This window comes from Eublepharis macularius, chromosome 1 (assembly GCF_028583425.1).
Source record: "Eublepharis macularius isolate TG4126 chromosome 1, MPM_Emac_v1.0, whole genome shotgun sequence".
In the NCBI taxonomy this organism is placed as follows: Eukaryota; Metazoa; Chordata; class Lepidosauria; order Squamata; family Eublepharidae; genus Eublepharis; species Eublepharis macularius.
Window position 1 is genome coordinate 108,896,875 of NC_072790.1, and position 15,549 is coordinate 108,912,423.

Sequence of the window (15,549 nt, forward strand, 5' to 3'; positions counted from 1 at the left end):
TGCGGGGCTGCTCCTTCTCAGTGCCAGCAGGACAGAGAGATTCTCTCCATCCCTCTTGCACCGGGAGTGCCAGCGCCGCCCCCTTTGCTGTCATTTTCTCTTCACAGTGGCAAAAACTGCACTGCCTGCTGGAAGCTACTTTGAGGGGTTACAAAACTGACCTTCCCAATGTCCAATGCCCACCAAATTTGCAGGGGACATAATCCTCACTGTCCTCTGAAGACCCCCCAAGTTTCAGAGAGATTGCAGCCTGGGAAAGGTATGATCCATGGGTCCCCCCCTTTGCTGTCTATTTCTCTTCTGAGTGGCAAAAACTGGACTGTCTGCTGGAAGCTGAAGCGTTACAGCCAGAAGGAGTTCAGACAGAGTTCAGTCCTTGCCATTGCGAGAGGAATTGATTGAAGGTGCCTGAGTGTATGGTTTCCCGAACAGCGGCCGAACACAACAAACAAGGCTTGCGATGACCACCTGTTTGTTTGGAATGGGGACTCACGAATGGCCCATTCGCGAACAGATGAACGGGCTGTTCGTGGGGGTTTTTTCATTTGTATTGCTGTTTGTGCCCATGTCTAGTGGTGAGTTGAGACTTTGCACTTGATATTTACATTTTGAACTTAATGGTTATATTTTGGGTTGTAACTTCAACATAGGAAGAGCACACATCTATAAAGATTTTGCAGACACTGAAAAGAAATTTTAATAATGAGTGGTAGTACTTTGATGGTGGCTTTTTGGGGGGGGGGTATTTCTCTAAGGTCCAATGGATTTCACCTAAAGTGGAAATTCTAATTGATAATCATTATCAAAACAAAAATGTAATCGTTTCAAGATGACTTCAATGATATTTCTCAGGGACAATACTAAGTTTATAAACAGGCTCAATTAAAATTGTAGCCATCAATGCTACATGATTAAAAAGAAGCTATTATAAAAAAAGGTGTGCGAACAAACACACAAACATTTTGTTAATCTGATCAAAATAATCTCAAAGTACTACTAATGTTTGCCATCTGTGGAGTACTCTCAGAGACTTATATTGAAGCAAATGAGATGAAGTTGCAGAATCACATATAATGTGTTTACATCTATTTATATATCCTGACTGTGTCCACTCCTGACTGACTCACAGAATCACAGAGTTGGAAGGGGCCATACAAACCTTCTAGTCCGACCCCCTGCCCAATGCAGGATGAGCCTAAAGCATCTCTGACAAATATTCATCCAGTCTCTTCTTGAAAACTGCCAGTGAAGGGGCGCTCACCAACTGGAACAGCTCCTTGCCCTCCTCCAAATGACAGCCTTTCAAATATGTAAAGAGAGCAATCATGTCCCCCCTCAATCTCCTCTTCTCCAAACTAAACATTCCCAAGGCTCTCAGCCTTTCCTCATAGGGCTCAGTCTCCAGACCCCTGATCATTCTCGTTGCTCTCTTCTGCATCCTCTCAATTTTGTCCACATCCTTTTTGAAGTGAGGCCTCCAGAACTGCACACAGTACTCCAGGTGTGGCCTGACCAAGGCAGTATAGAGAGGGACTATGATGACCTCCTGCAATTTCAATGCAATGTCCTTTTTGATACAACCTAAGACTGAGTTTGCCTTTTTTGCCACTGCATCACACTGACTGCTCATATTTAGTTTACAGTCCACTCTTACTCCAAGATTTCTTTCGCATACACTACTATCCAGAAGTGTATCCCCCATCCTGTATTTGTGCTTCAAATTTTTATGGCCCTGGTGTAATACTGTGCACTTATCTATGTTGAATTGCATCCTGTTCACAACCATCCACTTCTCCAAGAGTATTCAGGTCTTGTTGAATTTTAACTCTATCTTTTGGGTGTTCGCCACTCCTCCCAATTTGGTATCATCAGCAAATTTAATGAGTAGCCCATTTACCCCTTCATCCAGATCATTGATAAAAATATTGAAAAGTACTGGGCCCAAAACCGAGCCCTGCGGCACCCCAATGGACACCTCTCTCCAATCTGATGAAACACCATTAACCACCACTCTTTGGATGTGGTCCTCTAACCAGTTCCCTATCCACTGAACTGTCCTATAGTCCAGTCTGCAGTCTTCCAGTTTACCCATTAGAATGTCTGTATCAAATTTTCAGGGAGGGTTTTGCTTTACTGGAGCAATTCAAAATTCAACATTGAACTTTAGCTGCATTAGATTTATACTTAGTTCAAAATGGCTTTTTTTTGTTGTTGCCTGCCAACTCTACCTTACCAATGGCTGAGCTGTTGTGACATTGTGAAATGCTCATAAATATTCCAATGTCCCAGACAAACAATATTCATAAAAGCTTCCTTAACGCCCATATGTCCACTGCAATTTCAGTGATGTTAAGCAGCTGAGGGTGGGAAGAACCATTTGAGTTACAGCTATCTGCTTTCAAAATCTGTGGGAATCATAATATCAACTTCAGTCAACAAAAGAATGAAAGCAACACACACACACACATGCATCATCACGTATTTCTGGGAGCGCCTCTTTTCCCAGAAAAAAAGCCCTGCATATAAGAATTAAATAGGGTCCAGTCAAATAACTAGTGTTCCTCTTTCTTTTCAACAGTCCACAATATGTACTGTCTGCTGAGATAGCAGCATGAATTGAGGGAAAATGTGGGAGTCTTCCTGTTACAAAATAAAACACACACACAAAGAAAGCAACCATACTCTTAAAGGTAAAGGTAGTCCCCTGTGCAAGCACCGAGTCATTACTGACCCAAGGGGGGGGGGGGAAGACACATCAAATTAAACTTTGAAAATCCCTCTATACTTCACAGCAATCTGTATCAGGGTGCACAGAGCCTATAAAACATCCTAAGAGTTCTTTTACACTGGCCTAGAAGCTGAAATTTCTGGAGCACCTGGAAATGCATTCCATTCCCACCTCTCATCCTCAGGTCTTAAAGGGCATGACACGCTTCCAGTTGTAGGTACAATGGTTGCATTTCCACATGTTTTGCCAGAACAGGACTTTGGATGTTTTCAGGTAATTTCCAGTGGTAATGCTAACTGTATGTTTTACAATTTCCTCTACCAACATGCACACAAAAATATTAACATGAAAGAGCCAAACAAGGGAAAAATTATCACAGAGCAGGTCAAAAGTTTCTCTTCAGCTGTTCCTTCCTGGTCATCAAAAGACCAAAGATCATCAATTTGTGGGGAAATTTTTCATTTGAGGTAATGTTTCTTTAGCTCACTATTTTAAAATTATGTTTTTCAACCTGTTTTCTTGTTCTAGGGACAGGTTGACAGCCCAAGCACCCTAAGTGTCTCTTTTGATGCTAAACCAGAAGGAGTGACAACATGCAAGGAAGCAATAGGTAGAGCATGTCATGACCACTTGAACCAGTGATCCTGCTACCAAGGGTCCAAGGTGGGCTGCAGAGATGGTCCCTTTATGCTTAGAGTGTCAGAAGAAGCATGCCATTCACCCTCTTCCATGTCTCTGCTGCTCACCTGAGATCTAGCCAAGGCTGCAGAGGAATTTCTGTGCACTCCACCTCATAGCTTAATAGCATGTCTTCTCCATAGGGTTACCAAATCTCCATACCATCTTGGCTGGAGGAGGGGACCTGGTCCTCACCAGCATGGATATCTTCTTGCATGCTCCCAACACCAATGCCATCGCATGCCATTTATAAAGTGATGTCATCGAGCTTAGCTTGGGAATGGTCCTATGCTTCATGTGGGGCCAATTCTTTTTGAACCAAATTGACCCCTGCAAACCATGGGATCACTCCCGCACAAAGTGTGATAATGTCACTTCAGGAAATGACATTGTCATGCCCCACTAAGAGAGTGCCTGCTGCTTGCTTGCCCGGGTTGCCTGCCGGTGGTGGGTAATTGCTGGGCAGCATGCAATCTCCTGCTAATTGCCAGTGATCAATGGGTATGACATTCCCTCATCCTTAAACAGCAGAAATGCCACCAGAGGCATTTTTTAAAATTCAAAAATAACTAACGAGTTAGTGAAGGATGAACCAGTTGTATCTGATGATAGACGGCCAGCCTGACTCAGCCCCAGATGTCCTGGAACATGCTTTTGCAGCCATGACTGGTTGGTTGAAGCAGAGTCAGCTGAAACTGAACCCAATGAAGATGGAGGTCCTGTACTTGAGCCACAGAGGATTAGGTTTGGGACTCCAGCTCCCAGACCTCAATGGGGCACCGTTAGTGCCAGTTCTGAGGGTTAGCCTGGAGGTGATCTTGGATGCCTCCCTGAAAATGGAGGCACAGGTCACAGTGGTTGTCAGGTCCTCTTTTTTCCATCTGCAGCAGACCAGGGAACTTGTCCCTTACCTGTCAACCTGTGACTTAACTACAGTGATCCAAGCAACGGTCATCTTTAGGCTAGATTACTGTAACTCACTCTTCGCGGGGCAGCCCTTCAGCCTGACCCAGAGATTACATCTGGTACAAAATACAGTGCCACGTGTTATTACGAGAGTGCCAAATAAGGAGCATATAACACCATTCTTACGCAAGTTGTATTGGTTGCCAGTGGAATATCGGATCAGATTCAAGGTTCTAGTATTGACCTATAAGGCCCTGTGCGGATGGGACCAGTCTGTCTCCCCATATATTCCCCAGAGGACACTCCAATCAGGGGACAAACAGCTGTTGGTGGTCCCTGGCCCCAAGGAGGCCTGCCTAGCCTTGACTAGAGCCAGGGCCTTTTTGGTCCTGGCTCCCACCTGGTGGAATGCTCTGTCTGCTGAAATCAGGGCCCAGCAGGACCTACTATCTTTTCACTGGGCCTGCAAGACAGAGTTGTTCTGCCAGGAATATGGCTGAGGCTGGGCTTCTGCTGGCCTGGAAAAAGGGGTGTATAAATCTTAACCCTCCCTGTGAAGGCTGTCCACCATCCTGTTTTAAATGTGTTGTTTTTAATGTACATGAATTTTTTAATTGTATTTTTAATATGTTGTTATCCGCCCTGAGCCCGCTTGCGGGGAGGGAAGAATACAAATCTGAAATAAATAAATAAAAATAAATAACTGTTAGAGAGAAAAGGTCAGGTAAAATCAGGGACTGAAAATTTCTGAGGCAATTCAACATATATATATCTTTGAGGTAAAATGAGTATATGCACAGACTTTAGTTCTTATGCGCTTCACAGATACTTAAATGCTTATGTATTGAGGCTTTTGTTCCCTTGGATTTCCCCAAACTTTCTTTTATTATTCTTTTTCTCTTTTGGAGGTAGGAATGCTAGTACCCACTTGCAAGTACCCCAGTCTCCTTCTCTCCAAACACCAGTGTTTTCCTTCAGTTGTTAACTGAATCTGAAGGTCTCCACAGACAGTTTCCAACCACACCCACCAGGGATCTCTTCTCTCCAGAGCTGTCTCCCCATTTGACCGAGTAGGGAAAATCTCCTGAGAAGATCTGTCCCCTTTCTTTGGTCTGCACTTGCTTTCCAAACTTCGTTGCCAACTTTATAGATAGTTTAGTAGGCATGAGAAATGGAGGCACTGTGGTCTGGTGGTTCTGCTCCTACAAAGCAAGTGATTTACAAAAAAATAAAAATGGTGCTAGGAAATTGTTGCCTTCCCAAATGGCATTTGAGCTATAGTTTGTCCCCCATGCTACTTAATATTTTTATGAAACTGCTACAGAAGGTCATCTGGAGATTTGGAGTGAATTATCATCAGTATGCTGATGACATCTTTTACATCTAACCTAGATGAAGCATCAAATGTTTGCAACAGGTGCCTGGACTCAGTAATGGACTGGGTGACAACTGCAAAAGCTGGAACTGAGAGCAGAACTACAAGTGACAAAAGGCACAGATTGGATACTTGTCAGCTTCCCTCAAGTTTTGATGGGAAATGTAGGCAGCTTGGTGGAATGTCGGACAAGTGACAGTTGAAAAGTCCATTGGACAGCAGTCAGAGAGCCAAGCTGCAAGACTAGGATGCCTACATTTCCCATCAAAACTTGAGGGAAGCTGACAAGTGTCCAACCTGTGCCTTTTGTCACTTGTAGTTCCGCTCTCAGTCCAGACAAGACTGTTGTTTGCAATGTGGGCTGTATTCACACTTAAGGATCAGGTTCAGAGCTAGAGAGTACTATTCAACCTAGTTTATGGATACACAAGTGATATGCATAGCATAGATGCTCTTCACAAATTTCCACTTGTACTGCAAACTGCAGTGCTTGTGTCATCAAGAAAAGATTATGTTGCCATACTTATCCAACCTTTGCAATATCCAATTGGGTTTGGATTATATAAGAATCCTGACTGGCCCACTTTAGCCCAAGTATGTCGAGACTTGGGAGCTAAGCACAGTTGGCCACTTTCAGTACTTGAATGGGAAACTGCCAAGGAACACTGGGGTTGCTATGCGGAGGAAGGCAATGACAAACTGCATCTGCTCATCTCATGCCTAGAACACCCCATGGAAGGGGATGTCATGATGAGTCAGTTGCAACATGTTGTTCTCCTTTTATTATATAATGGCCCCTTCTGCTTGCTCAACTTCACAGCAGGTTTTAAAGTTATTCAGCCTGGGTGGATTGGATCCACTTATTTGTCAGTTTGAACCCTCATAAAGCTTCAATTCTTCAGTTCCGTACTTGAAGGAGTTGAACTGAAGTTTTTATTTCTGCACTAGAAAAATGCCCTGTTTCTGTTATAAGCTTTCTGGGGGAAGATGACACATCTGCGATTTCATCAGTGTGGGGGTTGGGGGGTTGCACATGCATTGCAACATTAGAATATTTGGACAGACCTCTGTTTGGACAGAGGTGGTTGCTTGGTTGACTGGTGTTCTGGAGGGAAATTTTAAAATATCAAGCAGAATATCAGGGCTCTTGACAGAGATTTTATGTTAGCCATAACATAAAATGTTGCAACTTTTTTTTTGTTAAAACAACACTGCAATGTTGTAGTTTTAAAATTAAGGAGGGAGGAGCAAAGGACTTTTTCAGATGGGGCTTCTCACCTTGTGTTGTGAGAAAAAAATATATTGCCACGGTTAACTGCCAAAGTTAAATACCGAGATTAGCATGCACACACAACACAAAACAAATATGACATTCTTTTTAATGCATAACGGCTGAGAGTGGCAGGGGAGGAAAGGAGAGGAAAGGATATACTTACACATTGCTGTTCAAACAATTGGAATGCATGGGGATGAAGAGAATGAGGGAACGCAGGGCCAGGGCTTACCCCAGAGAAAACATTCTGCACAATAAAAAAGGCCATCTTCCCTTTAATGTAAAAAAAAAAATCAACACTGGGGGATGTGTTCGCAGGGAGAAAGCAGCAGAAAAGCCAGAGAAAGATCAATTCTGCAACAGATGCAACCATTCTCCATGCAGAACACACAAAAAATCTGGGAATCAATTTTGAGACTGAATAGTGGTATTTTGACCATGTGAGCAAAACTCAGATACGTTGAAGCTGTATGGAGCCAGAACCAGCGAAAAAGATCAGTCTTATACATGGGATTATCAATTACGGGTGGGCAACTGGACATGATGGAAAAAACTAGCCAAAAAGAAACACAGAAATCACTGTTTTGGCTTGTTAAAGCAGCTTCTGGAATGCTGAACCAAATCTGGGAAACTAAAGAGCCAGTTTGGTAAAGTGATTAAGAGCAGTGGGATTCTAATCTGGAGAACTGGGTTTGATTCCCCACTCCTCTACTTGAAGCCATCTTGGTGACTTTGGATCAGTCACAGCTCTTCCAGAGCTCTCTCAACCCCACCCACCTCACAGGGTAATTGTTGTAGAGATAATAAAGACTTTGTAAACAGCTCTGAGTGGGTGTTACATTATCTGAAAGGGCTGTATATAAATTAAATGTTATAGGAGGGGGGACTTGGCACTCACTTTTTTTAACTCCTTTCCTGTGCACCAAGCGTGCACGTGCACCCAGATGGTACGATGACATCACTTCTGGGAAGTGATGTCTTTGCACATGGACCAGAAGTGCTCCTGCACTTTGCAGCAGGCTGATTTGGGCTCCAAAAGGGCTCAACAAAACCTTACACTTCAATAAATCTGTTAGTCTTTAATGTGCCACAAGACTCCTTTTGAGGAGGAGAGGATTGTTGCTATGCTTGTTTCTTAAATGGTTTTATTGTATATTTTAAATGTTGGACTATCAGGGTATTGCTTAATAGTTGTTTACAAACATACCAGTGGAAATGGGGTATATTTTTTAAAAAAATGTTAAATAACATATACATAAATTAGATAGCTGGATTAAATGAACCTCAGCTACTCTACGCCTTGACTGTTAGCTTCAAGCTTCAGGTACCCATTTTCCCCCTATACAGAGCACCAGGCTTTAGTATCTCAACTCTAGCTGACTGTTGACTATCTCACTTCCAGCTGCAATATATCTACATGGAAAGCAGTCCAGATAATGCATTAGTCCATAACTTTAAAATCAGACCCTGACCCTCACTCATAGGATTGGTCTTTTTCAGATGAATGCTTTAAATTGGAGGGCTGATCCACTAACACTACAATCCTAAACAAAGTTTTAAAAAATAATTTATTAAAATAAACAGGTTATAGATACATAGCAACAAAATATTTATAAGATACATTGCCAATCTAAATCCCTTTCCATCCTGCCTCCATGGATATTTGAAAAACATTTCAAATTAGTAATTGTGAAAATTCAAGCAAATTAGCAATTAGCAACATTTTGCTTTAATTTAATTAAAAATTCCCTCAAATGGGAAAATTTACTACGGTAAAATTTCTCTTTACCTTAGTTTTGTTATCTGAATCTGATAAATTCACTGAATCTCCCTTTGGTGCTGGGTAAATAGTACAGCCATTTAGCACAATGCTTTGAGTTGCTTCTTTTCACACAAGTCACTTGGATAAATGAAATAGACTGAGTTCCTCATGTCTATTAATGGTAATAGTTACCAAAGGTACGTTGTCTAAAAGTAAGCACAACATGAGTCCTTTATACGAGGCATCTGAAAGAGGAGGAGCCTTGACAAAATATGCACATATAATAGAATTCAGCCAGCTGGATCTCAAGTTCCCAACCTAGAGGTGTGAAGGGTGCTGTAAAACTTTTCAGCCTTTCCGTTAGGATAACCCACAAGTTCAAACCTGCTTGGTATGGTGATGCATCCAAGGCTGGGCCAAGGTTTTTGGGCACCATAGGCAGACTATGATCTTTGTGCCTAGCCCAGCATTCCATTTTCTACTGTATCCAACCTTTTAAGGAAACAGCAAACATTGTACAAAAGGCACACAGCTGCCTCCAAGGAAGTGCCATACTGAAGTAGACAGCCTTTGCATTTGAACAGCTCCAGCCAACTTTCCACCCTCCCCCCACCCCCCGCTCCTTCTGGCTTAGGAATGCCAGGTCCCCTTAATCTCCTGGCAAGAGGATGGGGGGGGGGGACCCCAGTGCTTACCTTTCGTTGCTTCCTATTTGCTCCTCACATGCATGTGCACTCCCACATCTGCACAATGACATCACTTCTGGGAAGTTTGAGGCAAAATTTGGCCCACTGAGAAGTGTAGGAGCGCTATCAGGGGAGGTGTGATGCCGTCCCTTCTAGAGGTGACATTGCACTGCCCTGGGAGCATGCCCGGGAGGCCTGTTCCCCCACCATTCCTCCTTGCTTGCTAGGTGAGTTGAGGTAGGAGGCAGAGGGTGGGAGCAGGGGATCCCCTGACCCCACCAGGGGGAATGGCATCCCTATTACAGCTAGTACCACAAAGTTACTAGTTGCCCAACAGATCCCTCATTATTTTTGCAAATGGAGGTAGAAGGCAAGAATCTGAGAAGCTGATAAAGAGGATGAGGAGAGGAAGAATGACACAAAAGGCAGAAGCAACCATTAGGGAGGGCTGGCCTACATTCCAGAGGCTTTGCAACCCATTCTTGGGTCCCAACCCACAGGTTGCAAAATGCTGCTCTAAAACAAAAGGATGAATGCACATTCAAAAGTACATACAGTGCACATTCTTAAGAAGGCAGTCGGGTTGCACCTGCTGGCTCTTCCCTAAATGTTCACCTATTCAGCCATGCATCTGCTGATGTGAAACATTCTATGTATGCTACATGAAAATATCACATAATATATCAATCCATCAAGCTCATTGGTCTACCTGACAGGTAGTAACTCTGCAAGGTCTAGGCAGAGAAAGCTCTTTCCCCACATCTGCTACCTGAGGTCCTTTAACTGGAGACCCCAGAGATTGGACCCATGGCCTTCAGCATGCAAAGTATGCACACTACTAATGAGTTATGGTCCAGTGTAGAATTGACAGTAAATGTTGCAGGGCTCCTTTAATTCTTCAGTCTCTAGAAAGCAAGAGATTTAGTCTCCTATAATGCTTAATGCAAATCCTCTTATACGAAGCATATTTTGCTTTCATATTTAATTAATAACTGCAGTGACTTGGAGCACAGCAGCTTGGTTTGGTGAATAAAAAGTGCAAAGAATATTATCTGAGAACCTATTCTTTATATATAAGAAAGGAGACTAATAAGCTTGGAGAAGGAAAATGGAATGATCCACAATGGAAACGTCTAGTGTGACATTTCATTGTCAAATTGAAAAGTTGGCTTTTAAAAGCCTACCTGTTTCTCTCTCTCATTGTGTTGAATAAAATGTTATTTGGACATATTAATGATCAGGATATATTAAAAATATTCATGAGATATTCAGTTTTTAGAATAACCATTTACTGATGTATTGGATCAGACCTTGCTTATGCAAAGCTCTCCTGGGTTTCCAAGAGTATATTAATTGCTTAAGGTTTTCAGTGCCAGCATACCTTGAGGTGGAGCAGCTGCTGGGGCCCAGGGCTTTTGTCAGGACCCACCATGCCAACCTCTCATCAGTGCCACCTGCCAGCATGCTTTTCCTCCACCTCCCCTCTTGCTTGCAAGCCTCCCCCACCACCTGCATTCCCAGCCACTGACAATGCCACTGGGGGAAGGGGATGTGTACAGCTAGAAGCATGGGTGCTGGGAGATCTTGCAAGGAGGTGAGTTGGTGGGAAGTATGCACGGGTGGGCACTGTGGGAGGGGGCAGGTGTGTGGGAGCATGGGAGAGGTACTCTCTGGAACTGTCCTGCAAACACTAGATTTATTTCAAAGAAATTATTTGGTGTGAGGCACAGTGCATAACTTTTAAGCTTGAGTCATGCATGTGGTTGGTGTCCTTCATCCAGTGATGGGACGATCAGAACTTTGACATTCTGATTGGGACTTATTGGCAAACATCTGTGGACTCTTGTTAGTTTTTGCTAACACTTCAACATTAAAAGGTGATTGCTAGTGTGGTCTGCTAATTAAAGGGCTGGGCATGGAATGAAGCCCCACTTGGGTTGTAGACTCAGCATGTGGCCTGAGGATGTCACTGCCTCCTACAGTGCAATTCCTTAGCAAAATTACACCCTTCTGTATCTTGAAGACAATGAGCTTAGAGGAATCTAACTCTGGTAGGGATTACACTCCCAGCCTCAGGAACGGATGTAATATTGCCTTATATGTTATTGGATCACATGCAATAAGGACTCTTGAAAGGTCTAAATGTGATTTAGATATTTATTTAATTGACATATTTATATGCCTCTTTTCCACCCCAAATGAGGTCCCCAAGATGGTGAACAACAAGATCACCACTGAAAACAGCAACCACATATCCAGTTCCCCCAGCTCTTCCCTTAATATTTAATAAAGGAAAAGTGGAAGATGATGTCATCAAATCATGCATTTCCTGTTGTCAAACACTAGATGCAAAACTGAATTCGTTAAGCAACTGGAAAGCCAACACAATCTGAGCTATCCAAAGTCCTTCAACAAGAGAAAGAATGAGTTCAGAAACCAGACAAATACTTATGGGGGGGGGGGGAGTGTGTGTCCCACTCCTTCAAAAACCTTTCTGTACACAAACAACAGGTTAGTATCTGCCTTGAGGTTTACATCTTAACACCTCCCATTTTGCTATATAGATATGTGATTTCACTCAACATTTATCCTGTAGCCTCTCCATCTAAGCAAGCGTTGCTGAGGTTATGTGACTGAGGCTATTTTTAGAGGTGTAGGAAGATCGAGCTTTACTAACTAGTACAAATTCCAGCTGCTGTAGAGGAATACCCTCTGCCTTGGAACCAGCCCTGCAGGAAAAATGCTATTCCCTGATCATACTTGTAGTCAGAATCTATTAAAATGTCAAGGAGAAATCTTTTTGCTAGACAATTATAACATAAAGATTGTTACAGTACCTTCTGCGGTAATCTCAGTCATAATGGTGATGACTATGGTGAAAAGGTCAAGTTCTGTTGGCAGCTGAGAGAAGATGTCAGGCTCAGCACTGACTCTTGACGGAGATTCCAAATTAAAATGTGGGAGGTCCTCTGTAGTTCTTACTTTCTTGGGAGGGGGGTCTCTTTTTCTCCTTTTCTTCTTCTTTTGAGCTATCTTCTCTGTAAAGCCCTGCCCTCCCTACCTCCCAAGAAACTAACCCCTCTCCCAAGGCAATGCTTGCAGCTCAGGCTAAAGTATCAGCTTCTAACAAAAATAGCCATGGCTCTCAGCGAATCTCCAGCACGGATTTTGCGGGGGGGGGGCATCCTAGGAACCACACTCAGGGACCAAAAATAAAGAAGTAAAAGTCCAGCTCCAAAAGACATCAAAGTAGGTAAAGGAAGCAAATGTACAAAGGAACTGGAAAGAACTGTTAAAGCCCTTCCATCTTTTAAAATATAATTACAAGGTCTGGTCAGAAAATATGAAATATAGACTTGACAGTAATCTTATCCATCGCAGCTCAAATGTATTCTTAGCACACTTAATGCTTAGCACATTCTTTCCGGGCCTTATTTGGTTTGGGAAGGGTGCTGTGAAGTCAGCCAGAATGACTAAAGAGGAAAATAAACATAGGTAAATTCACCCTAGTAATTTCCCACTGACACTGAAAATATATTCTTTTTTAGTAGTTCTTCACTTAGGTACTAATAACCCCCTAGATTAGACTAGTTCTAGCATCCTCTTCCTTAGATCTGTGAATGTAGAATGCTAGCATGCCATGTATTTTAATAATAACTTTGTTAATATAGTCTAGAAAAAAATGTTACATGCACTTGAGTCCCAAAGAAATTGATAGGGCTTTATGCACGTCTATGTCCCTGTTATGGCTGGGAGAACTGGCGGGGGGCGGGGAATGCTTCTCACAGTTAGTATGATACCTACCTTGTTAATTAAAATTCAGAACAAGACTAATTTTCAAACAGTCTCCTTTGGCATTGGCCTAAATTTAAGGGACAGAGCTGCAAGGTTACCATGCAAAGGTATAAAAAAAAATGATACCTTGTAGCAAGCAATCCCTGACAGACACTTCACATTTGCCAGTTGTTACCATGTGACTTGCTCCCATCACACTGTGTCTCTCTGCACTGCTCCTATGATTCAGGTTCAGAAGTCACGGAGGCATACAATGTGCCCAGGCCATGGCAGAAATGGGCAAGTTCTCTAGTCAGAAGTGTTGTCCACTTCTGTGGGTGGACTGACAGGAATGAAAATTCTAAGTCCTAAGACAGGTGGTGCAGAGGCAGGAGTTGTGCCAGCCCATGAACGCCAGTTATCTCTGGGCTTTGGGAGAAAATAGAGAACTGTGCGCTTGCATGAAAGGCCCCCTGCCTGCATTGCCACCTACTGGTGCTCACTTGTCAAAGCAGAAATTCTCTTTCCTTCACCATCACCCTACAACTGCTAATGATGATTCCAACTAACAACAAACTGCATCACCAGCCACAATTAGATGGGAGAGAATTGTTTGAAAATGTTATGAGCTGGGCAGTATTCTTTACATGGGGGAACCATTTTAGACAGCATCTCTATAGCAGAAGACCACGGTCTGTTTCACCCTTTCTGCATTAGTAGTGCTCTTTGCCTGACTGTCCTAACACTGATTGCAAGTAGCTGCACTGATCTAAAGCAAAATCCAAAACCAAAAGTATCTGTGACCTTTTACTGGATGGTCTTAATAGAAAGTATTACGTGACTTTTGACTTTGGATTTCAGCCTAACAGCGGTTCTGCATCTTTCCTATCCTAAGACACCAAGAACTCCTTTCTTTCCTGAGCTACTATTTCAGCCTTGGAATTAGACATCCACCTGGTCATCTGTGACAAATAAAAGCTGCTTCAAGCAACCAGGCACAGCCCCACTCCCACTGAGTTTGAGGACAGATGCTGCAACATTCTTGTATCCCCACAGCTGAGCACACATAGCAGCATGCTGGGACCGAACACTCTTTGTCTACCTTCCCTAGCAGGAAAATGGCAAATGCTAGATTCGAGGCTGGTTGCATGGAAAGCACTGCAATATCGCACCTTACTGTGTTGCCAAAATAACGCAAAGAACATGCAGGAGTGTCCATGATGCAATTCCTCCCCACATCAGCATCAGTCCTTGGGAATCTGGGTTCATTTTGGTGTGAGGAGGAGCTGCAATGTGGGCTCTCCTGCATTACTTCACAGTGTGGGAAGGAGCAGCACATTCTGCGGGCATGAAGTGAGTTATTTCTTGGGCTGCAGGCAGCCCTGGCATGCCATGTCATTTCCCTAGACAGATCAATAAAAGTACTATGGCTGCTACCTCTGCAGTCTCTGTTTTTCTCTGTTTTTCTCTCCTGCAAAGACAGGCAGAAATTGATAGAATCAAAACTGGAAGTGGCTACAACGTACTATTGATATCCTTACAGGAGACACCTAATGATGTGATATGGCTGCTACATGAGTTCCCTCCCTCTTTTGGCAGAGAAACAGCTCATGCACAGAAGTATGGAGGGGAGTAGTTTCAGGTGGCTGGAACAAGAAACGGGCAGCTCCCCCACCATTTCTTTTTAAAAGGCTGTGGCAGTGTCACTGCTCATCCCCACCAGATTACTTCCGAGAATTCTAGACAGGCATTCTTCTGAGTGCAAAGGGACCTCCCTTCCTCTTTTGGCTGTGGCAATTCAGCATGCTGGCATTTTATGCTATGCAGCTGAGATTCTCAATAGCAGGACCCTACACAGACCCACTGATGTCAAGAGTTAGAAGCTTCTGTGAATGGACTGAGACTTGATTATGTGGGTTTAAGGATCAGGTTTTGATCAGGGTTTCTTAGACATAAATAATAAAGACCAGCATGTTTATTGCTCTACCTATATTTTTGTGTACCAGCTTCTACTGACACAAGGGAGCAGAATGTGGGATGACTAAGCTGGACAAATTTTATTGAAACAAAAAAAGTCTGGGAAGCTACCCAATTACAAAGAGAAAAACCTTGGAGGTACTCTGAAAATAAATTGATATTTTTTAATAAAAAAATTTATGTGCAAAGTGCAAAAAGTGCTAATGTTTAATTCCTAATAAATATTACATATAAATATCCAATAAATACATACAAATACATATACACATTCAATCAAAAGTCCAACCAGTATAGCTTCACCACTAAAGTGATAAAGTAAAACCTACAGAGATGTAGTTCATAATAATAAATCCTTTTTCTGTTCTTTTGTAGACTTGTTGATTCCCATGT

General features: G+C 42.8%; 1 protein-coding gene across 8 annotated transcripts in view; it reads right to left on the bottom strand.

Annotated features, from left to right (window-relative positions):
- TRDN (triadin) overlaps nt 1-12,681 on the bottom strand; it is a 334,586-nt gene extending 321,905 nt beyond the window's left edge. For 6 of the 8 annotated variants that reach the window (XR_008597030.1, XM_054979172.1, XM_054979083.1 and 3 more), the window contains exon 1: nt 12,246-12,680. Coding sequence is in view for 7 of the 8 variants with exons in the window: in XM_054979172.1 (XP_054835147.1) it covers nt 12,246-12,267 (22 nt within the window). In the remaining variant the exon portion in view is untranslated. Of the gene's footprint in view, nt 1-12,245 lie in introns of all 8 variants that reach the window. The other 2 variants (XM_054979502.1, XM_054979253.1) reach the window with 2 other exon arrangements.
- Between the last annotated feature and the right edge of the window lie 2,868 nt (nt 12,682-15,549).